The 24,847-nt window shown below is 53.5% G+C and overlaps 1 protein-coding gene across 1 annotated transcript in view; it reads right to left on the bottom strand.

The window, feature by feature from the left end:
* Positions 1 to 24,847, bottom strand: part of NPTXR (neuronal pentraxin receptor) — a 43,236-nt gene that overhangs the window by 11,726 nt on the left and 6,663 nt on the right. The window contains exon 2 of the mRNA XM_032266724.1: positions 14,921 to 15,733. Coding sequence (XP_032122615.1) covers positions 14,921 to 15,733 — 813 coding nt within the window. The remainder of the gene's footprint in view (positions 1 to 14,920; positions 15,734 to 24,847) is intronic.

Raw genomic sequence — 24,847 nt, forward strand, 5'->3', positions numbered from 1 at the left:
GCATCACTTGCCATGCAGCCTCTCTTGGCACCTGCCAGGCAGCCTCTCCAGAAACCCAATTCCCTCTCTGTCCCACGGGTCCCCTGGCTCCCACGGGAAAGGTGAGGTTGCTTCACAGGGCAGGGGCTCTGGTGCCACTCACACTCAGCAACCCCTGTCTTCTGCTGGCACTGGGGAGGGGCTGAGGATCAACCTCTCTCCATTCCAGGCTGTAAGATGGGGCAAGTCCCTGAGGTCGTCCAGGCTGGCTCTGGAAAGGGACCCATGAAGCAGTGGGAGAGGGGGACTCTGGACACCATTATCCCCTTCCATGTCCTGCGTGAGAAGTTGTGGCTGCCCATCCACGCAGATGCCAACTTGGCCCACCAGGCTGGGGTGGAGGCCAGGTGAAGGCGGGCATGGGATGGATGTAGGAGCCTCACAGTGCACTTGGCCTCTCCAGTTACATTCATTTTTGCTATCCTGAGGGCTTCGTCTGCCAAGGTGCCTACAAACTCTGGCTCTGGTACAGACTAACTACAAAGCCTCAGTTTCCCCTCCTATAAAGTGGGGACAGGCTGGGCATGGTGGCTCATGTGTGTAATCCCAGCACTTTGGGAGGCCAAGACAGGCACTTGAGCCTGGGAGTTCGAGACCAGCCTGGGCAACATGGTGAAACCCCGTATCTACAAGAAATACAAAAATTGGCCGGGCATGGTGGTACATGCCTGGAGCCCCAGCTACTTGGGTGGCTGAGGCAGGAAGATTGCTTAAGCCTGGGAGGCTGAGGCTGCAGTGAGTCATAATCGTATGATTGCACTACAGCCTGGGCAACAGAGTGAGACAAAAAAAAAAAAAAAGCGTGGGCCAGGCGTGGTGGCTCACGCCTGTAATCCCAGGACTTTGGGAGGCAGAGGTGGGTGAATCATCTGACGTCAGGAGTTTGAGACCAGCCTGACCAATGTGGAGAAACCCCTTCTCTACTAAAAATACAAAATTAGCTGGGCATGGTGGCATATGCCTGTAGTCCCAGCTACTCAGGAGGCTGAGACAAGAGAATCGCTTGAACCGGGAGGTGGAGGTTGCAGTGAGTCGAGATCATGCCATTGCACTGCAGCCTGGGCAACAAAAGCGAAATTCAGTCTCAAAAAAAAAGTGTGTGGGGGGTAAAACAGGCTTCCTCTTGTCCATTCCCAGAACAGATGGAAGGATGGGAGGACAAGTGACAGGCCCTCACGGACTATAAAAGTGTAATGCCGGGCCGGGCACGGTGGCTCACGCCTGTAATCCCAGCACTTTGGGAGGCCGAGGCGGGTGGATCACGAGGTCAAGAGATCAAGACCATCCTGGTCAACAAGGTGAAACCCCATCTCTTCTAAAAATACAAAAATTAGCTGGGCATGTTGGCACGCGCCTGTAATCCCAGCTTCTCGGGAGGCTGAGGTAGAAGAATTGCTTGAACTTAGGAGGTGGACATTACGGTGAGCCGAGATCGCGCCATTGTACTCCAGCCTGGGTAACAAGAACGAAACTCCGTCTCAAAAAAAAAAAAAAAAAAAAAAAAAACCAAACTGGGGGGCTTGACTACATTAGCTGATGGGGATGCTCATTACCTCCAGAGCTTTCAAGTGACTTGGATGGCCCACAGGGTGACAGGTTCAGCTACCCACTGGGTTTGAGACCGATGGACTTCCACGAAGCCTTAGACTGAGACAATCGGCTCACAGGGTGCATTTAATCTCAGGGCTGGAATGGCCAGGGGAGGGCCTTCCTGGTCCCAGGCACTGTTCTGTCCTCAGTTCCCCACCCCTCTCTATGCCAAGCATGAGGCCAGAGGGGCACGTGCTGAGTGAGGCTGCGCACCAGGCCCATCCTTGGCACTGGCATGCGTTTACTCATGAATCCTCACAGCCACTCGCTGAGGCTGGCACTCTTTGTATCCCCATTTCACATATGGGAAACTGAGGCAGGAGTCCTTTTGAATTGTCTATGGCAATGGGGCTGGGCCAAGCCGATACACCTGGAGCCAGCACTGCCTCTCTCCAGCAAAAGGAGAGAGGGAGGAAGACCTGCCAGGAATAACAGAGGGAGGAAGACCTGCCAGAAAGAACAGGGCGTCGAGGCTATTTAAACAGACGCCGACGTTTCGAGGCGAAACGTGCAGGCTGGGGAGGCGTGCGCTCAAGCTGTTCTTTTGTCAGAGCCTCCGGCTCTGCAGCGGCCAGGAAGGGCATGGAGGAGGTGGGCTTGCTGATCGTGTGTGAGCCCCTCCTCGTCCCAGTGTCTGAATCAGAAGAACACGACTCCCACACCCCCACTTCCCATCTGCTGTGGGTGCAGGCTGTGCCGCGTGGGCTCCCGGCCTGATGCCAAGTTGGCCCCTCACCTAAGATGATCGGGGGAAGGATGACGCCAGCACCCCCTCTCAGCTCCTGCTGGGGCAGGAAGGTGGAGGCTGGGAACCTGTGGCCTGTCCCGCTGGGAGTCCAGGGTGGTGTTTGGCGCAAGTGTGCTGGGCCTACAGCCAGAGCCCCTTGTTCTAGGCCCAGCTCAGCCACTAATGTGCCGGGCTCATTAGCACTCAATCAGAATGCTAACAGCAGCAGCTGTCTCCTTCGAGCACCCGAGCACCCGCTGCACGCCAGACCCCGCACTAGGGAAGCTCTGTGCAAACAGTTCTAGGCCGCTTCAACAGCCTGGGGACATAGGGAGGCCCACTGAGAGAGGAGGGAACTGAAGCTCTGAGAGGTGCCTGGCTGAGCTCACATACCTGTGACTCTGCAGAGCCAGCTCTCCAGCCTGGCCTTCCTGATCCTGGAATCTGTGCTCATTCCTCAGGCCCACACAGATGGCCTGGGTCTGTTTGTTGATCGGCCAATTGGCCCCAGTGTCAGATGCCCTGCCTAACTCGAAGGCAAGCAGGAGAGGTTCTAATGGTCACAGGAAGTCTAGAAGGTCCAGAAGGTTGTGTCAGACCATGGTGCATGATAGCTTCACAAATGGAGCCTGATAGGAGGGTCCTGCCAGTGTGGAGCGACTGAGGCTGGGGGGATGCGGGGAGGCCCCCAACCACCTTAGCCTCACCCAGGGGCTGTTCCCTTGCTGCCGGGAGCAGAAGGCAGGTGCAGGACCCCAGGGTCAGGGTCCCACCCTCTGCATAGCCCACAGGCTGTGCACAGGGCTGTGACACTGCAGAGCCAGAACTCTTACCTGGCCTTCCTGATTTTGGAACCTGACCCCATTCCTCAGGCTTACACTGCTGGTCTGGGTCTACTGAGGGTCAGGGTCTTACCCTCTGCACAGCTGCTCCTGCCCAAGATCACCAGTAGTGGTACTCCCAGCTGGTGGTGAGGCAGAGGCCATTTTGGGATGGCCAGGCCACCAGGTTTTACCAGGGTGGGAGTTTGGAGTCAGGAAGCCTTCTCAGAGAAATCCCATCCTGCCACTCCACCTTCCTCTCCAGGGGCAGATCGCAGGGGCAGCAGGGCCAGGTGGAAAATGAGCAGCCTTCAGGAGGAGGGGGAGCAGTGTGGACCATGGCTCCTCACCTCCCCCATCCAACCATTCCCCAAGTTCTGAGTCCTGCTGGGGCTCACACCTAGGCTCTACCAGCTGAGTGGCCTTGTTAGGTAAGAGTGCGATGCCTCAGTTTCCCCATTGGCCCAAAATGGTAAAATAATAAATCTCACAGCATTTCGGTGAGGACTGACTGAGTTTATAGATAGAAAGCTCTTAGTGTGCTGTAGGCATAGGAAGTATCACAGATGTGTCTACTATTAGTGTCGTGACTAACAATTTTTTTTTTTTTTGAGATGGAGTTTCTTTTGCCCAGGCTGGAGTGAAGGGGTGTGCTTTTATCTCACTGCAACCTCCAGCACCTGGGTTCAAGCCATTCTCCTGTCTCAGCCTCCTGAATAGCTGGGATTATAGGTGCCTGTCACCATGCCCAGCTAATTTTTGTATATTTAGTAGAGACGGGGTTTTGCCATGTTGGCCAGGCTGGTCTCGAACTCATGACCTCAGGTGATCCACCTGCGTTGGCCTCCCAAAGTGCTGAAATTATAATAAGCCACCACTCCCAGCAGTGACTAACATTTTTTAGGCCGGGCGTAGTGGCCATTTTTAAAGAGTTCTTGAAGGACTTCACCTTTTTCCATCTCCAGCCTGAAATCTTTTTGTTGAATAATTATATTGAGAGAAGAGACAAGTTACAGAGCAGCTGAATATCATTGATATAAAGCTGTAAAACATTCAACTTGATGTGCCGTGTGGTTTAAAAGGCACATGACAAGGTGAAAAAATGAGAAATGAGAAATGCGTGGGAGAGATCAACAGTGATTCGGGACTGTGGTGGCCGTTTGGGGGTGTGTGGTTGTGGCTGGCGTTTGGGAGACTCCAGACAGGAATCAGCTGATTGGAAAAGTTTGGTTCTGGAGCCTGGGCAGGGACCTGGGTAGTAGTATTTACCCAGGTCCATCTGAAACACCAGACAATGATTTTCTTTTAAAAACACTGGACAATGATTTTCTTTTAAAAACAAGGAAAAAATCCGAAAGTAGAGACTCTAATGGTTGAATGAAACCCTGCATCTTACCCAGAGCTTCCCTCAGCTCCTGGGCTTCTCCCTAGTTCTGGCTGCTGCCCCTGGACTCTGTTACAGCTTCCACTTCTACCCTTCACACAGCGGCCAGAGGCAAGTCCAGCCACAGTGCTCTCCTGCTGAAAATCCTTCAACAGCCCCCTCTCCCTGCCAATCAAGTCCCTGTCCTTCTGGCTTTAGTCCTCACCCTGACAGGACATAGGTCACGCCCACTGAAAGTCCTCTGCTGCTCAACTGCCCCAAACTCCTTCTCATCCTAAGGCCTCCACACATGCAGTTCCTTCTCCAAGAAAATTCTTCCCACCTCCACTCCTCCTCTGCCCAATGCCTGCTCACCCTCCAGATGGCAGCTTCTCTGATGCCTAAACTGAGAAGCTCTGTAGAGAGAGAAGAGGGCCCTGAGAGCTTCTCTGGCAGGGCTGCAGAGCACTCATGCACGCATCCATCCATCCCCATGCATCCATCCATCCATCCATCCATCAATCCAACCATCCCCATGTATTCATTCATCCATCCATCCATCCCCATGCACTCATCCATCCATCTATCCATCTCCATGCATCCATCCATCCATCCATCCATCCCCATGCACTCATCCATCCATCTATCCATCCCCATGCATCCATCCATCCATCCATCCATCTATCCATCCCCATGCATTCATCCATCCATCCATCTATCCCCATGCACTCATCCATCCATCCATCCATCCCCATGCATCCATCCATCCATCCCCAAGCATCCATCCATCCATCTGCATGCATCCATCCATCCATCCCCATGCATTCATCCATCCATCCATCCATCCCCATGCATTCATCCATCCATCCATCCATCCCATGCATTCATCCATCCATCCATCCACCCACCCATCCACCTATCCATCCATCCATCAATGTGTGCCGCAGCAACATGGCGTTGGACACAAACTCTCATGTTAGACTGGCCAGCGTCATTTCCCAGCTCCTCGCTGACTAGATCTGTGGCCTTGGGCAAGCCGCTTAACCCCTCTGGCCCTCAATGACGTCATCTGTAAAATGAATGTAATAATAGTACCTACATTTGGAGATACAAATAATGATGAAATGAAAGAACAGGTATGAAGTGTGGCCAACCATAAGAGGTGGTACATGGTTGTCACCATTACTATTATTCTTCGCTATTTTTGAGAGGCAGGAGAGCAGCGTGCGTCCTGGTACAGGGCCTGGAGCCAGACTGCCTGGGTGGAAACGTCAACTGAGTGAGGTGGGCAAGCTTCTGAACCTTTCTGAGCTTCAGTTTACTCAACTGTGAAACGCAGACAGTAATAATCCTATAGTTCTTGTGAGATTCAATTGTAAGGCCCTCGAGGGGCCTGGTGCAGAGGGTGAGCTGCTGCCTCTTGCCAAGTGGCAGGTGCTATGGCCCCAAAGGCAAATATGGCCCCCATGCCTCCACAGGTGGTGGTGCTCCCAGCTGGTGGTGAGGCAGAGGCTGTTCTGGGATGGTCAGGCCACCAGGTTTTGCCAGGGTGGAAGTTTGGGGTCAAGAAGCCTTCTTAGAGAAGCCCCATGCTACCATGCTGCCTTTCTCCAGGGACAGGCCCAGCTCCTCTCACCTAGGCAGGGAGCAGGTGAGTGATGGGCAGAGGACAGGGTGGTTTTGATCTTCCTCATCTCCTAAGGCCAACTCGGAGCTGAAGGAAAGAAGACAAACAGGGAGGGGGACGAGGAAGAGGGAGCCGAGATGGGGTTGGCCGTGTACCTCCTGGGTCTGAGGCCCTAAACTGTGCTTAAATACCCCTCCAGACCAGGCCCCTTGCTCCTCCCTTCAAGTCCCTTCTGTGACGCTGCTGCTTCCAGAAGCCCAGCTGGGAGTTCTGTGGAGGCCCTGCCTGTTCACACGCCTTCTACTCGGAGGCAGGAGAATCACTTGAACCTGGGAGGCGGAGGTTGCAGTGGGCCGAGACTGCGCCACTGCACTCCAGCTTGGGCAACAGATCGAGACGCCGTCTCAAAAAAAAAAAAAAAAAAAAAAAGTCTGTGGGGCTTGTTTAGTTTGAGGTTTATGTTACATTCAAGATAAGGCCCTCTGGGCCCCAGCCCCAAATCCTTAACAGATGGAAGGCCCCCCACCCCTAGCCCACTTCAGTGAGAAATCCTGGTTTGGTCTTGGCTCAGCCCCTGTGGCTGTGGGCAAGTCCCTCAACCTCTCTGAGCTTCAGCTTCCCCTGGAGTAAAGCGAGGGCTATGGAATCACATCAGTGCTCCCACCTTGGGTTGGTTGCTTCTATCCCTGTTCCCAGGGTTCCAAGGGTATGATGAGCCCAAGACTGTCCTGGGGAGACGCCCCTGCCCCTGCCCCACCTTCTTCACTCTGTGAGGAGCACCAACCTCTGACTTCATTCCACCTCCTACAGGCAGAGATTTACAAAATGGCCAATAAACATAAGAAAAGGTGCTCAACATCATGAATCATCAGAGCAGTACAAATTAAACCTCAGTGAGTGCACTACACGCCCACCAAAACGGAAATGTTTTTAAAATGACCATACCAAGTTTGGTGAGGTTTACATTCGGGTGGGCGTGTAAACTCTCCCAGCTACTGTGGGGAAATGTTTGGCTGTACCTTCCGACGCTAAATATATGCCCCTCTTGCAACCCACTGCTGCGGCTTGATGCAGGAGAAATGAGGGCTGACAGCCACCAACAGTTATCCCAAGAATGTTTACAGCAGTCTTATTTGTAAATCAGCCACAACCCACATGTCCATCCATAGAAGAATGGGTAAATGAATTAGGGCTCGTCCGTGCAACGGAACACCACACAGCAATGAAAATAGCAGTCCTCTGTGGGTACATGCAACAAGCCTGGACGTCACAGACGTGACATTGAATGAAAAACCGCCAGACAGAAGGGAGCACAGCTGTCTGAGTCCATTTGTATGAAGTCCAAACACAGGCAAAACTGACAACGGTGACAGAGGCCAGAATAGCGGTTGCTTTTGGAGGACTGCTGTCTCTGGGGGACACAAGGGAGCCTTCTGGGGGTGCTAGAAGTGTTCTGATTTCTGATCTGGCTGGTGCTTTCACAGGTGTATCCACCCATAAATTTTCATTGAGATGTCCACTTAAGATTTGTGTCTGTTTAAGTGAGATCTATGACCTTTTAGGTATCTTGAATGCAAGATAAACAAGTCCCATGGGCTTTCTTTATTTTTTCTTTCTTTTCTGTGTGTTTTTTTTTTGTTGTTGTTGTTGTTATTGTTGTTTGTTTGTTTCGAGACAGAGTCTCGCTCTGTTGCCCAAGGTGGAGTGCAGTGGTCCAATCTCGGCTCACTGCAACCTCCACCTCCCGGGTTCAAGTGATTATCCTGCCTCAGCCTCCCGAGTATCTGGGACTACAGGCGTGAGCTACCACACTCGGCTAATTTTTTTTGTATTTTTAATAGAGATGAGATTTCACCATATTAGCCAGGATGGTCTCAATTGCCTGACCTCATGATCCGCCTGCCTCCCAAAGTGCTGAGATTACAGGAGTGAGTCACTGTGCCCAGCCCCCACAGGCTTTCACAACTCCATTTCACACACAGGAAACTGAGGCTGAGAAAGTTAAGCACCTTGCCTGAGGTCACAGCACTCTCAAGTGACAGCTGGAATTTGCATCCAGGTGATCTGGCCCTGGAGTCTTTACCAAGAGCATGTTCCACGCTGCAGCGCTCTTGGGGCTGGAGGGGACACTGGGGAAGGGGAGGCAATGTGAGTCCACATCCTCCAACCAAAGGTCAATCGCAGAAGCCCTCTCTCCACATTCCAAAGCTCCCAGCCATCCCTTCTCCCAAGCCCTCTTCACTGCCAAAGAGGCAGGGTCAGGGGAACCAGTCCCCACTGGGCAGAAACTTCTAAATGGGCAGCAATGTCAGAGAAAAGCAAAGACAACCAATGGGATTTCGAAAAGACACCAAGAGATCCTCGAAGCCGCTGTGTTTATCTGCAGATTTCCCTGAGAAACATTGTTCTGGGAGTGGGTGGAAGGGGCTCAGGGCGGCACACATATATAACCCCCCGTAAACACACCTACACCCACATAATCCCTATTTAGAAGCCATCTGTCCAAGAACTCAGAATGTAGAGCCTAAGGGGGCGGGGACTTAGCTCCTCCTGCCTGATTTACAGACAAGAAAACCGAGGCAAGGAGAAGGAAAGTGATGAGTCTAAAGTCACAAGCAAGAACTCAGCTCTGTGCTTCCTTATTTTTTAGAAGTAGTTTCGCTCTGTTGTCTAGGTTGGAGGGCAGTGGCACAGTCTCAGCTCACTGCAACCTCCACCTCCCAGGTTCAAGCTACTTTCCTGGCTCAGCTTCCCAAGCAGCTGGGAACACAGGCATGTGCCATCACATCTGGCAATTTTTTTTTTTTTTTTTTTGAGACAGAGTCTTGCTTTGTCACCCAGGCTGGAGTGCAGAGGTGTGGATCTCAGCTCATTGCAACCTCTCCCTCCTGGGTTCAAGTGATTCCCCTGCCCCAGCCTCCTGAGTAGTTGGGATTATAGGTGCTGCCAACACGCCCAGCTAATTTTTTGTATTTTTTGTAGAGACAGGGTTTCACTGTTTTAGCCAGGGTGGTCTCGATCTCCTGACCTCTTGATCCGCCTGCCTCAGCCTCCCAAAGTGCTGGGATTACAGGCATGAGCCACTGCACCTAGCCTTAATTTTTGTATTTTTCAGTAGAGACAGGGTTTTACCATGTTGGCCGGACTGGTCTCAAACTCCTGACCTCAACTGATCCGCCAGCCTCAGCCTCCCAAAGTCCTGGGATTACAGGTGTGAGCCACCACACCTGACCTATTTCAGAGACTTTTTAGAGCTGGAAGTGTGTTTAGGGAGCATCTGGCCTTCTGTACCATTGTAGGGTGTGTGGCGGGGGTTGGGGGGGCGGCAATGAGGCTGAAGGTGGGGGCAGGGATTTGCCTGGGTCTGTGTCCTTCAATCTCTCTGAGCCTCTGTTTACTTATCTGTAAGGCTGGGGAATGTATACAGCCTCCATCATAGGACTGAAGACTGAATAGGATAATATGTACCTAGCAAGTATCTAATAAAGTGTCAGTTATTATCATCAGCAGCAGTGAAGTTCTTGCGGCAGGTCTCCTGACTAGCCAGTCAGCAGGACAAGCCTTGAGGACTGGCCTCCATCCCTCTCAATCTGGGGCTCTGAGGCAGAAACGGCCCAGGACAGTGACTAGCACAGGCACTGCCCTCGCCTGTCTTTCTCACTCTCCTGAAGGTGAGTGAGGTCTGACCCCTGCAGAAGGGTCTAGAGTTGATAATGAAGAACAAGGGCTCTAAAACCAGACACTGAGCTCCACTGTTGACTTGGGGCCATTGCCTTAACCTCTCTGAACCTTGGTTTCTTTGTACCTCCCTCATAGAGATTTCACGAGGATTAAATGAGATAACACACGGTGCCTGCCGCATAGTAAGTGCTCAGTAAGTGTGCGCTATAATGGTTATCTGGCTCCTACTTCAGGATGGGAGGAGGCAACCAGCTTGCCAGGCTGGGATAAGGATGTGGTTTATGCCAAGGAAATGCTGTTGAAATTAATCTTGAAGTTCCATTGTATACATACGTTAAATTAGCACAAAAATGGAACACTGGAACATGCATGCAGGCCTGTAGCCGAATTAGTAGGCCAACTCTTGGAAAGTGGTCCCTGGCCTCAGCCATAAAGAGTCAATGTTTGCCAGGGGCAGTGGCTCACGCTTGTAATCCCAGCACTTTGGGAGGCTGAGGCGGGCGGATCACCTGAGGTCAGGAGTTGGAGACAAGTCTGACCAACATGAAACCCCGTCTCTACTAAAAATACAAAAATTAGCTGGGTGTGGTGGCACATACCTGTAGTCCCAACTACCCAGGAGGTTCAGGCAGGAGAATCCCTTGCACCTGGGAGGTGGAGGTTGCAATGAGCCGAGTTTGCACCACTGCACTCCAGCCTAGGCAACAGCTAGACTGTCTCAAAAAAAAAAAAAAAAAAAAAAGTCAATATCCTCTGACCCAGTAATACCACTCCTGGGAATTCAGCTTAAAGAAATTAACAGACTTAAAAACAAACAAACAAACAGCTCTCTGCATGCAATAGATCCTGCAATGAACATCTGGAAGAAAAATAATTGGAAACAACCTACATCTCCAGTAACAGGAGCCGGTCAAGTGACTGATGGATTTGGAGCTGTAGATGAGTCCCAGCATATTACAGCATCATTAAAATGGTAATTACACAGCAGCTCTCAAACAATGGCTGCATATGGATAAGGACGGGAAGGGGGCTGCAGAAAGGGAGAAAATGACGCAGTCAAATGCAGTATTTCCCCCATAACCTTTGACGGGTTTCAATGAGCAACAATAACAACACAAATAAAAACAGAAGGGCTTTCCCCTAAGCCCTCAAATGTGGCTCCCACTTGAGGCTTTGGGGAGAGAACAAGCCGAGCAGACCTTCCCTTCCCTTTTGTAGGAGGGTTGGTAATGCAGGGATGTGCTGGGGGGGGGACCAGCAAGGAAGTGTGATGATTATGGAAGCCCAGGTGGGGATAGGAAGGGGATAGAGTGTGAACAGGGATGGCTTCTGGGAGGAGGTGTCCTCAGAGCAGACTCTAAGATGAGGAGCAGGGATGTGCTGGGGATGATCCAGACAGAAGCAGGAATGAACTGAGAGAGGGGTCAGGAGAGAGCGGCCAGATCCAAAGAGGTAACTTAGGAGCAGGCTGAGGAGTTTGCACCCCAGGAGAGCCCCATGGTGGGCTTAAGGAAGATCCCTGGGGCTGCCTGGAGGAGGGTGGAGGGAGAGGTGTGCCTGGGGTCATGAGACCAGAGATGAGGCTGCTGCAAGCATGCACAGAGATGAGGCCAATCAGAACCGGGGGAAGAGGGAGGGGCCCAGGATGGTTTCTCAGCACGTGGAGGTACCCGGTTCAAGCTGAAACACAGTGGGGTTGGGGGCCGATGGGACAGCCAGAGGGTGATGCTCAGGAGGCCCCTGTGTCCATGGGTCTGGAGCTTGGATAAAACCTAGGCTGAACACTGAGCTTTGGTTTGAGGCCCCTCCCTCCCTGGAATAGGTGTGGGAAGCCTCCGGGCATGGCTGAGCGCACCCAGGAAAGGTGAGGGCCAAGAGGGGCACACCACTTACAGGAGGAGGACCCTGCAAAGACTCAGAGGCAGCAGACAGGGAGGAGGATTGCTGAGAGAGGTGGCTGGAAGCCCAGGGCCTGGGACTTGCAGGAGAGGGTGATCAGCAGGCTCAGATGTCAGAGAGGGTTCCACCAAGGTAAGGACTGAGAAGTCCTCATTTATCAACTTGGGGACATTAGCAAGAGCACTTTCAATGTATCCTGAGAGACGGTGGCTCACGTCTGTAATGTCAACACTTTGGGAGGCTGAGGCAGGTGGATCACGAGGTCAAGAGTTCAAGACCAGCCTGGCCAACATAGTGAAACTCTGTCTCTACTAAAAATACAAAAAATTAGCTGGGCATGGTGGTGGGCATCTGTAATCCCAGCTACTTGGGAGGCTGAGGCAGGAGAATCGCTTGAACTTGGGAGGCAGAGGTCGCAGTGAGCCGAGGTCGACAGTGCAAGACTCCATCTCAAAAAAAGAAATGGTCTCACCCTGTGTCTCCTGGGCTCCAGCCCCAGCCCCTCCCAGAACCCTCCGCCCCCACAAAGACTAGCGGTGGCTGTTGCCATGCTCAGAGGGCAGACCTGGTGGCCAAGCAGTCCCCTGCCTTTCTCTGTCCATGGCGGCTGCACTCAGAAAAGAGGAGAAGGTGTACATGGAGCAGCCAGGGCTCCCCCAGCCTGGAAGGCTGACCTGTTGCCAGATCCCAGCTGCCAGGATCCCCCCAACCTCAGTGGGCCAACCGGAAGGGAGGCCACCCTGCCAAAGTGCTGCAGGTGCTGAAGGCACAGGTCCAGGGCAGGTCCAAGCCTGCCAGCCCCAAACGTGGGAGGAGCCACCTGTGCCATCTGGGCAGGGCAGCAGGGGCTATGGGTGGCAGGGGCTATGGCAGGCATGAGGAAGTGTATTTAATGAAAGTCAAAAATTCTTTTTTACATGACTAAAACCTGTTGCCTAAAACCTGTTTGTTCCTATTTTGAGTTTTGGCTGTATTTTATTTTTGAGAGGGAGTCTTGCTCTGTCACCCAGGCTAGGGTGCAATGGCATGATCTTAGGTCACTGCAACCTCTGCTTCCTTGGTTCAAGCAATTCTCCTGCCTCAGCCTCCTGAGTAGCTCGGATTACAAGCACCCGCCCCCATGCCTGGCTAATTTTTATATATTTTTTAAATTAGAGATGGGGTTTTACCATGTTGGCCAGGCTGGTCTTGAACTCTTGACTTCAGGTGATCCACCTGCCTCTGCCTCCTGAAGTGCTGGAATTACAGGCATGAGCCACTGTGCCCAGCCCTTGGCTGTATTTTTTGTTTTTTTTGAGACGGACTTTCACTCATGTTACCCAGGCTAGAGTGCAATGGCGCGATCTCGGCTCACCGCAACCTCCGCCTCCTGGGTTCAGGCAATTCTCCTGCCTCAGCCTCCTGAGTAGCTGGGATTACAGGCACGCGCCACCATGCCCAGCTGATTTTTTGTATTTTTAGTAGAGACGGGGTTTCACCATGTTGACCAGGATGGTCTTGATCTCTTGACCTCGTGATCCACCCGCCTCGGCCTCCCAAAGTGCTGGGATTACAGGCGTGAGCCACCGCACCCGGCCGGCTGTATTTTAAAAGTGAGTAATATTATAGCTTAATTATAAAAATAGCAATCACTGAAATTGATTGAACATACCTGTGTGCCAGGCACTATTCTTGGCCTTTCATATAAACTACTTAATCCTCCTAACATCCCAATGAGGTAGCTGCTATTATTATCCCCATTTTACAGGTGAGAAAACTAAGACTTCCCTTCATTGCATACTTTCAGGTTTTTCCTTATTATTTTCCTGGTCTTGGTTTTCTCATCCTAGAAATTCCCCATAGCTGGAGTAGGGGAAGAGGTGGGACGGGCCCAGCTTTTCTCCTGCCTCTGCCACCCCTCCTAGGAGATTTCTGGGCTGAGTTTTCTCATCTATAAGGTGAGGGGTTGGCTACCATGGCCACCTGGCTGCACTCTGACACCCTGTGGGGAGGGCACTGACACCAGTACAGACGTCCTGGAGGGCTGCCGGACCACGACATCCTCAGCCTTCCGCATGGGCATCACCAGTACTGCTTGCCCAGGATTTACGTTAAACAGCCCCTGTTTAAGGGGTCCCTGTGTTTACTCCCGGCTTCTCTCCTCCCTCCAACTTGCCTGCTGCACTCTGCCTGGGGGGAGGCAGCAGAGGGACAGAGTGTGCCTTGGCCTCTTTCTCCCTCTTCCTTCCACAGATCTGATTTTGTTGCTTACCCCACTTCCTTGTGGTCTGGAAGTCCGTCATGGCTGGGGTGGGGAATGTGTCCCGGATGTTTGTCCTGCCCAGTCTGCCTGCCTTGCACTTCTACGAACCCCAAATTCATTCTTACAGGGAGGAAGGTGGCCATGGGACTCCAGGGGGGAAATGACTGGCCCAGGGTCACGTGACAGCAAAGAGCGGGCTCTCTCATGCTGGACCCCTTTTGTCTGACCCCAAGCCTGGTCCAGGAACGCCTGGAAAAGGTGAGTGCAGGAGGGGAAGCTCGGTGGGGCCCTGTTCTCCATTCAGTTCCCACCCAAGAGCTGTGGGCTTTCTGGTGTGTGAGGCTGGGTGCCTGGCACCTGAGCTCCTGCAGCTGGGTCACAGCCTGAGCCAGGGTGGGAGATTCAGGGCAGGGAGGCGGTGATGGGCACCCAGGTTTGTCTTTCTGAGCGCTCTGTTCCTGGCTCTGTGTAATGAGGGGAGGACCCTGAGTCCCTGGTACAGCGAATCCATCTCCTAGCCATAGAGTGTGAGGGTGGAGCTGGTGCTGATTTGGGGGTGTCCGGAAGAAGGAAAGAAATGGACATCTAATGAGGTCCTAGTATGTGCCAAGCATTTTCACACACCTATATGTCATTCAATTTCCACTACAAGTGGACACGGTTATACCTATTTTACAGACGCAAAAACTGAGGCTCCGAGAGGTGCCTGGAGAGGAAAAAGGGTGAGGAGCGAACCTTTCTGGCGCGCCCCCTGTGCCTCAGTCACCGTGCTAGACGCCTGCCCGCGTTCCCTATCAGAATCCCCCCATCACGACAGCTAGGAGGGCGCGATCGTCCCCGGAGACCTGAGGCTAGGGGACCGCGAGGCGGCGGCAGCCGGGCGGTCCCTCCCACCACCCCGGCGGCTCCCCCGACGGCGCGCGGCACACACCTCCAGGCGGTCGATGCGATCCCGCAGGGCGCGCACGGCGTCCTCCAGCTCCAGGATGAGCGCGGGTGAGTCCCAGGACCCGTCGGCCATGGTGTCGCGGCGGGGCCCGGCGCCCTGGAGGCCGCGCGGCAGGCCGCTCTCGCAGCGGCCCAGCTTGCCGGTGAGCTCGCGGATGGTGTCCTGGTCGGCGCGGATGCGCGCCTCCTGCTGCAGCGCCGTCTGGCGCAGCTGCTCGGCCGTGCTCTGCAGCAGCAGCAGCTCCTCACGCTCTCCCGGCGCCGCACCCGCCGCGTCCCCCTGCTGGGCCCCCGACGGGCAGGCGGCCGCCAGCGGCGTGCACAGGAAGCGGCTGAACAGGGGCCCGGGCGGCAGCGGGTGCGCGCTGGCCGCGGGTGCCCCCGGCAGCGCGGGGGGCCGGGCCGAGCCACCTGCGCCGTGCAGCGCGCTCAGGCTGCGCTGCGGACCCGGGGACGCGGCGGCGCCCGAGGCTACCGAGGCGTTGTCGGCGCTGCCGGGCAGCGCCCTCGCCGGGCTGGCCGCCAGGGGCACGCTGGCGATGATGCAGATGACGGCACCGAGGAACGCCAGCATGCCCGCGGCCAGCAGCACGGCCAGGAACTTCAGCGTGAGGCGGGCGGCGGGGGCGCCCGAGGCCCCCGGCAGGCGCGGCGGCGGGGTCGGGGCACGGAGCCCGGGCGCGCGGGGCCGAGCAGGGCAGGCGCGGGAGCCGAAGCCGGAGCCGGAGCTGAAGCTGTCGCCGCGGCCGCTGCTGCCGCCGCTCTGAGCCCGGGCGGCGGGAGGAGGAGAAGGCGGCTGGCGGCGGGGAGGGGGAGCGGGCGCGGCGGCCCCGCCCCACTCGCTTCCCCGGGCCGGCCCTGGCCCAGCCCCGCACCCGTTCAGTGCCGGGCGCTGGACTGGGGGCGCCGCGGGGGATACGGCGGGGAGCGAGGGCAGAGCCTGGGCCCTTATCTCGCTGCTGTCACGGCGCAGGGGGCGGCCACCCGAGGGCCGCGCGGCGGGGCTCCTGGGTAACCCCCATCCCAACCCTCCCGTGCTCGGGCCCCCTCCCCAAGCGGGTTATGCTCATAGCCACCTCGGAGAGAGCTTTCCTTCGGGTGGGGTTCTGCGCTAGGAGCGCCACAAGCTCAGTCGCAATTGAGCCTCGCCCTGGACAGGCTCACAATAGAAATGAGGAAACTGAGGCCCCGGAGGTCAGGTCGGTGTCCAAGGTCACCACTGGCTGCGTTGGGGCAGCCTGTGGGCTCAGGCACGTCTCACTGGACCAGACTGTGGATGGGGCTGGGTGGGAGGGGTTAGAGGAGGGGAAGAGGCCAGTGTTGGGGGCTGGGCGGGGGGCGCCGATTTTGGCCTAACTTCTCTTTATACTGTGACCACCTGCCCGTCACCCCCACCTCCAACCTTTTGAAAGAGCAGAGTTCATTCCCCACCACCCCAATACAAAATCTTTCTGTGATCTCAGAGGATGGAAATTCTCTCCTCTGACTCCTTGGAAGCTTAGAGCATCACAGGTCCAGAGAGGAACCCCCCACCCCCACTGCAGTCTGCCTTAGTTGGCAAGCGGTGCCACGTGCCTGATGGGCATGTGGACCAGGCCCAGAAGGAACAGCAGGAATGGGAGTGGGCTGTGCTGTGGAGGTGGTGGAGGAGCTTTTTACTTTCTCCTGTCAAAAACATCTATATATATTTTGTTGAAAATTAACTTTGCAATTAAGAACTTAAAAACAGTCCTACTATCCTCCACAATTTATCTCCAATTTTCCATGAAGCTTTTCCTGACCAATATGGATTCCCAGGGCTGGAAGGGCACTGGGAGGGCTGTGGTCATTCCCAGCCCATGTCTCCCTTCCAAGCCTGCATTTTTGACTTGAAGAGAAGGTTCAAACCAGGATCTCTGGACCACCATGGCTATCATGTGGCTTCAAGTGGTCTGGAGCATAGTGCTGGTGGTCTGGAGAGATGGGCACGTTTCCCAAGAGGCAACAGCCCTGGGGGACACTGTCCAGCACTGGGATTTTGTCCAGTGTCCCCAGGCATGTGCTCCACCTCCCTCCCTCCACACACATTAGGATGTCCACCCTGTTCGCCCATCTCTAGGAGCTAGAGATTTTCATCCACACCTGAGTTGTGAAAGAGGAGAGAAGCAAACACAAGCGCTGTAAGCCAGGAGCCTGAGTGCTGTGTGTGTGGATGTGCGTTAGTGCTCACTGAAGCTGTGACCTCAAAACCCAGTGCAGGCGGTCGGGCTTGGAGGAAGCATCTCATGGACAGAGAGGTGGGCTGGGCTCTCGGAAGGCGAAGGCTAACAGTAGGTCCCGCTGCAGTCCTGGGGGTGCATGAGGCATGGGGACTCCTGGTACATCTGCATGTGTTCTGTGAAGACAGAAACACACAGATAGCATCCCCAGGAGAAACTGTTATAGGAAGTCCAGGGAAGGACAGGAGATGCCAAGAGAGAGGGCTGCTGCCAATAGAAGCAGAGCCACTGTGACTTGGGCACCAAATGGTGCCACCTTTACCTGCGCTGCCCTATGAGAGTTTGGGGACAGTTTGGACAAATAAGTCCGGAGGCTGGAGTCAAATCTTGTTTAAACTAGTCTGTTTATCCCCTAGAATGACTTTTTTTTTTCTTTTTTTTTTTCTTTTTTAGATAGAGTCTCACTCTGTCACCCAGGCTGCAGTGCAGTGGCACGATCTCAGCTCCCTGGAATTTCGACCTCCCAGGTTCAGGCAATTCTCCTGTCTCAGCCTCCTGAGTAGCTGGGACTACAGATGCCTGCCACCATGCCCGGCTACTTTAGTAGAGCCAGGGTTTCATCATGTTGGCCAGGCTGGTCTCGAACTCCTGGCCTCAGGTGATCCGCCTGCCTCAGCCTCCCAAAGTGCTGGGATTATAGGCATGAGCCACCACGCCCAGCCTCTCCCTTCTTCCTTGACCCATCTCTATCCCAGCATTCAGCATGAAGCCTGCCCAGGACAGCTTCTCAGTGAATGTTTGCTGAAGTAGTTTCCTAATGCTGCAGCTGGAGGCAGAGGAAGGATTAGAAGACAGAGAGGTCCCAAAGCCCAAAGACAGAGCGGGGTTCTGGGAGGGATCCTCCTTAATCCTAACACAGGATTCCTCAAGGGATGGCCAGGGAAGTATTCTAGGGGAAACTTCCCTAAAACTGGAATAGTTCCTATATTTTCCCTCTGAATTGTCATGACTCCTAGTTTTTTGTTTTTTTTTCTTCACTTTCATTCCATTCTTAGGGTAAGGGAATTCTGCCACATATAACAAATATAGGAATTCATTTTAGAAAATATGTTTTGAGACCTACATTGTGCCAGGCATAGTGCCAAGCACTGGGGAGAGCTGGGAACAAGACAGGCTCACACAGTTTATATTCCAGTGGGGAGGCTGGTGGTAAACGAATGAGTAACTAAGTAAACAAGTTAATTTCCAATAATAATGAGAATGACAAAGAAAAGTTTTAAAGTGATGTTATAGAAAGTTACAGGAAGTAGGAAGGGGGTATTGGGAGGTGGGCATTATTCATAAGGGGGTCAGAAAAGGCCTGCGTTGGAGCTCAGACCTAAATGACCTGGGAAACCAGCCATGCAGAAGTCTGGGGAAAGATGGTGTGTTCTGGGCAGAGGGAGCAGCTAGTGCAAAGGCCCTGGGGCAGAAAGGAGCATGGTATGTTTCAGGAACAGAAGGAACAGAGTGGGGCTGGAGCAGAGTGAGATGTAGGGGAGGGAGAAAGCTGGACAGGTGGGTGGGGGCCATGTAGAGATTTACACGCTCCAGCAAGGGAGTGGGTCTGATTCGAAGCCCAACTGGAGGACTTAAGCAGGAAAGCGGTCTCACCTGGTTTTTGTTTTTGTTTTTTTTGAGACAGGATCTCACTCTGTCACCCAGGCTGGGGTGCAATGATGCGATCTCAGCTCACTGCAGCTTCTGCCTCCCAGGCTCAAGCAATTCTCCTTCTTTAGCCTCCTGAGCAGCTGGGGTTACAGGCGCCTACCACTGTGCATGGCTCATTTTTGTATTTTTAGTAGAGACGGGGTTTCACCATGTTGGCCAGGCTGGTCTTGAACTCCTGACCTCATGATCCACCCACCTCGGCCTCCCAAAGTGCTAGGATTACAGGTGTGAGTCACCACGCCTGGCTCAGTTTGTGTTTTTAAAAGACCACTCTGGCAGTTGTGTGGAGACTGGGTTACAAAGCGATAAAAGAGGGCAGGGTGCGCTGGCTCATGGCTGTAATCCCAGCACTTTGGGAGGCCAAGGTAGGTGGATCATTTGAGGTCAGGTGTTCAAGACCAGCCTGGCCAACATAGTGAAACCCTGTCTCTACTTAAAATACAAAAATTAGCTGGGCGTGGTGGTGCGCGCCGAGATGGCTTCACTGCACTCCAGTCTGGGCAACAGAGTGAGACCCTGTCTCAAAAAGAAGAACAACAAAAACAAACAAACAGACAAAAACAAGAGGAAGCGGGGTGAGGGGCTCAACTGAGGGGTATGCCACCATCCAGGTGCTTCTCCAAGGAATGAGGACTTGGAGTTGGTGGTGGTGGAGAGATGTGAATAGATTGCAGTTTGTTTTACCGGTAGTCTTTGTCAGTTGGGTCCTCTGGGAAGCGGACACTGAGCTGGGGTTGGAAATGCAAGTGCTTTATTGGGGTTGAGGTCCTGTGAAAGATAAGAGGGCTAGAAACAGAATCAGGCAGGGAGAGCTGCCAACTTCAGTGCTGATCGAACAAAGCGTTGGGCACAGCAATATGGGCGCTCTGGGGCTGAGACTGCCCATGAGGGAGCTTTTGTGTCAGGCACAAGTGGCCTGCCCCTGTGATGCCCTTTTCACCCTGAGTTATTGGCTGGGAGCTGCCCCAGAAGAGCAGGGCTTTAGCTCAGAAGCTGGGGTGGATCCCGCAGTCGAAGAGCATCTGCTAACTGCCCCACCTGCTGCTGAGAGGCAAATCTGTTGTTGAATGGAGAGCTGGGGGAGCCCCTCCCTGGCTGCCATGGTCCATTACTTACACCAAGGTCCAGTTCTCCTATATGGTCAGGGGTAGCTCCTCCAAGATGCCTGTGGCCTCTCTTCCTGAGGAGACACTTGGAAGGGGGAAGTAAGTGGGAAGAACCCCACCCCACCCTGCTGCAGTTGGTGTCATGGATTCCTCCTCTGTCCATCTAACCTTTCTCCCAGTCATTGTCTCTGCTGATAAAAGGGGGAAGAACATGGAGTCTAGGAAAGCCCATGGTACAACATATTTTCTCAATAAATGAATTTTGAGGCCAGGCATGGTGGCTCACACTTGTAATCCCAGCACTTTGGAAGGCCAAGGCAGGAGAATATCTTGAGCCCAGGAGTTCAAGACCAGCCTGGTAACATGGTGAAACCCCATCTCTACAAAAAGTACAAAAATTACCTGGGCTTGATGGCACTCACCTATAGTCCCAGCTACTCGAGAGGCTGAGGCAAGAGGATCTCTTAAGTCCAAGAAGTTGGGGCTGCAGTAAGCTGTGATCATGCCACTGCACTCCAGCCTGAGTGACAGAGCGACACGCTGTCCCAATTTAAAAAAAAAAAAAGTTTTTTGAACTGAGATACACTTTTAAAAGGGGACGAGGGAGAAAATGGAATTGCTCAGGGAAGGCCTTCAGACAGTAATCAAATCATTTCTGAAAGATGGGTGATTGGGTGTTAATTAGGTAACTGGTGGTTTCACCAGGCACATGGCAAAGCCAGGATTTGAACACAGGCTTAGGGTGACCAACTCATCCCAGCTGGCGTGGAATTTTCCCAGTGTCGGTGCTCAAGTGCTTGCATCCTGGGAAACCTCTCAGTCCTCGGCAAACAGGGACAGCTGGTCACCCTGGCCATCATCAAACCCGCCCTCCCACCACACTCTCTCAGTGCTGGTATATATCAGATAGCAATGAAACACACCTGTCTTTCTCTTCCCTTGGCCCCCATCCTTCCCTCCCACCTAGCATCTCCCTCTTTCCCTGCTGCCTGCAGACTGTGAGCTCCTTGAAGAAAGGGACCAGCTGCAGCACCCTGCTCTCTGTGACTCCAGGGCTGGCACTTGTGGGTGCCCAAACTCCCAGTGAAGGAGTCTGGGTAGAAGGGTGGGATTGCAGATGTGAGCTGCTGCGCCTGGACTCAAAAAACATTTATTGAGAAAACATGTTGTACTTTTTGGGGCTTGCTGGTGAACAAAGGTTCTTTTCCCCAGGGGATGGGAAAGAGGTTGAGGACAGAGTGTCTGTGTCCATCCTGAAGTCTCCATCTAGGTCCGGTCTCAAGATCTGAGCTGCCTCAGACTCCTTATATGTAAGGTGGAGCCAGTGGTGCCTTTTTTTTTTTTAGACAGAGTCTCGCTGTGTCACCCAGGCTGGAGTGCAGCGGTGTGATCTCATCTCACTGCAACCTCTGCCGCCCAGGTTCAAGCAATTCTCTGTCTTAGCCTCCTGAGTAGCTGGGATTACAGGCACCCACTACTATGCCTGGCTAATTTTTTTTTGTATTTTTAGTAGAGATGAGGTTTCACCATCTTGGTCAACCTAGTCTTGAACTCCTGACCGCATGATCCATCCACCTTAGCCTCCCAAAGTGCTGGGATTACAGGCGTGAGCCACTGTGTATGGCGGTGGTACCTATCTATAGGATTGTAATGGGAAAGAAATGAGGCCAGGTGAGGTGTGTGTAAAATCTCTCCCAGGGATTCAAGATGGGGACCATTTCCTACCATGCTACCGTGTATTACCAGGGCAAGACCCAGTACTTGCTATACCTTCCTTATTTATTCCTAGCAGATATTAGGTGCTCAATAAATGTTACTTCCCTTCTCAATGTCTTTGCCTTTGATTTCCCAGATGCCTATTACTCCCTAGTTGCTCTGCCCTTGCTTGGTTCCCCTCCCGCCCCCGTTCTGAGCAGAGCTGGGGAGTCATCCAGACTAAGGCTCACATGTATATTCATTTCTTCTTCTTCTTTTTCTTTTTTAAATTTGAGATGGAGTTTCGCTCTTGTTACTGAGCCTGGAGTGCAATGGCACGATCTCGGCTCATCACAACCTCCGCCTCCTGGGTTCAAGAGATTCTCCTGCCTCAGCTTCCTGAGTAGCTGAGATTACAGGCGTGCACCACCACGCCTGGCTAATTTTTGCATTTTTAGTAGAGATGGGGTTTCTCTATGTTGGTCGGGCTGGTCTCAAACTCCCGACCTCAGGTGAGCTACCCAACCTTGGCCTCCCAAAGTGCTGGGATTACTGGGCTCACATGTGTATTCAATCAATGCATTCCCGTCTGAGGACCTCCAAGTGGGGTTCAGGGCTTGGCTGGGGCCCCGAAGCGTTCACACATCAGTAGTGGATGCTGGGATTGGGACCCCGGACCAGAGAGGAGGGCAGAAGCCGGGGAAAAGAGAGCTTTCCTTTCTGGGGAAGCCCAGAGATTTCTATCCGGAGTTTCTGCCTCCCTGGAAGCAGCAAAAGGAGCCAACCCAACTCGCAGATTTGGGCAGGAAGCAAGGGCATCTGTTCCCACACAGGCTCAGGAGGGGCCGAGAACCAAGGAGGAAACGTGTGTCCTCCTTGCGGGGGGGCCTCGGAATTGGCTGGAAAGTGCGTGCCCGAGTCCAGGCCCAGGAAAGAAAGACCAGAATGGGTGGCCAGCCAAGGATGCTGCATGGGCAGGGTGGGGGTGCCCTCGCTGACTCAAGGGCCTCCTGCAGCCCCTGTTTGCTGGTCCATTCCTCCTGCTGCTTCTTACTCTATTGGGCTCTCAACTGTGGCAGCCCTGGAACTCTACAGTATAGTCTTTCCATGTCACAGATGAGAAAATCAAAGCTCAGGGAGGTTCAGTCATTTGCCCTGAGCCTCTTGGTCTGTGGGGGTACCGCTGGCATTTCAACCCAGAAGTTGTCATTCCCAGGCTTCCCAGCTTATGTTCTGATGCTCCCCTTCCAAGGGTCCATGGATTGGCCTCTGCTGAGTGAGGAGGCAGCCAAGTCCACCCTGGAAATCCCCCTCCTCCCTGTACTCTGCCGCTCCACCTCTGGATCGTGTCTCAAAACAGCCACCACGGCCTCTCCTTCGCTCACTAGTGGTCCCAGCACCAGTTTCTGTTGCACTGTCTGTAACTTGTGTTTCCCCGACGAGGCTGTGGATTCCTCAAGGCCTCAAACCTTATGTTCTTCATATGTGGGTCACTGGTGCCCAGGGCATGTCCAGGGTACATTTGCTTCCTGCCCAATGGGCCCTAAGGAATGGTGGCCTCCTCTGCAGCTCCTCTAGAAAAGGCATTTTCAGGTGGCCCCTAGGGTTCTGCAGCCACTGTGCTTGGAGGCAGGGAAGCTGAGTCCTTGGGCTCAGGGAAACTTTCTTTCCTAGTCTGTAAAATGGGTACACATAGACCTATCCTGCCTGGGTGGGGGTAGGGGCACTTGGGGTCTCACCTGGGTGACCATTTGCATGTGTCCAGCGAGAAACCAAGGGTGCCTGGCACTGGCAGCTCCACCTCAAATACCATCTGTCTCCCGGTCTAGCTCAAATACCCAAGGTGAGCCATGGAAGTGGGGGGCACGTGGAGAGGTTCTGCAGGCTGGAAGAAGGGACTGCACATGATGCTGGGGTTGGCTGGGCAGTGCTGCCAGCTGGGCCCCTCCTGGCTCCTGCCCCTTGAGCTTGCCAGCCTGCAGGCCCACCTTGGGCCGGGTCCAGGTTTGGCTCTTTCTCTTCTCCAAAGTTTGCCTGCCACCAGCACTAGCCATAGCCACTCACAAAGACACCTCCCTCCCCAACCTCCCAGCACACAAATGGCTCCCTAGCCACTCAGCCTTGAAGGGGTGAGGGACCAGGAGCATTTTTGTTTTTTATTTTTTTGCTCAACCCCTTTGCAAGACTACACTTTGGAATGGGTACTTGGTCTCCACTGTCCTCAGCTTTGGGGGTCTGCGCTGGAGGAGGACAGCAGGGCTGAAGAGGAAAGAGTGGATCAGAGTGACATTTCCACTCAGGGATCAGTAACCCACATACAATTTATTTTTCAGATATAGAGACTGAGAAGTGGGGAGGCAAAGGGACCATTCTAAGATTGCACAGCAAGGAGGAGGCATGTGACAAGGATGAACGCTGCTGCTGAGATGGCTCTTACTGTGCTCTGGGCACTGTTCCTGGGTGCTTACATGTAATTCACTTAAGCCTCTGCAAACCCTGATGGAATAGATATGCTATTACCACCCACCCCATGTTACAGATAGTGACGCTGAAGCACAGAGACCAAGCAACTCGCTTCGAGTCATGCAGCGGCGAAGTAGAGGAGCTGAGATTCAAAGCCAGACATCCAAGCTCGTGACTTGCAGGATAGATGGTCTCTCTAGACGGCAGTCCAGGGCAGGGAAGGCTGATCTGGCAGGCCTGAGCCCTGGGGGACTGGAGTGGGATTTGAGGGCTGACCAGGAATGTCAGATAGAAGTTAAGAGGGCCTGTTAGGAGGCTGAAGCAGCCACAGACACAGAATAAGCTGTGCTTGGCAGGCTGCTGGCAGAAATCCCTTCCTTTTTCCTGGTGTCCGGTTCTTTTTTTTTTTTTCTTTTTTGAGGTGGAGTCTAACTCTTGTCGCCCAGGCTGGTGTGCAGTGGCGTGCAATCTCTGCTATTGCAACCTCCGCCTCCTGGGTTCAAATGATTCTCCTGCCTCAGCCTCCTGAGTAACTGGGACTACAGGTGTTTGCCACCATGCCCGGCTAATTTTTTGTGTTTTTAGTAGAGACGGGGTTTCACTGTGTTAGCCAGGCTGGTCTCCATCCCCTGACCTTGTGATCCACCTGCCTAGGCCTCCCAAAGTGCTGGGATTACAGGCGTGAGCCACCATGCCCAACCTGGTTCTTTTTTTTTTTTTTTTTTTTTTTTTTTTTTT

The sequence above is a fragment of the Sapajus apella genome, unplaced genomic scaffold (assembly GCF_009761245.1).
Source record: "Sapajus apella isolate SASKATOON/1434 unplaced genomic scaffold, GSC_monkey_1.0 scaffold160, whole genome shotgun sequence".
Classification (NCBI taxonomy): Eukaryota; Metazoa; Chordata; class Mammalia; order Primates; family Cebidae; genus Sapajus; species Sapajus apella.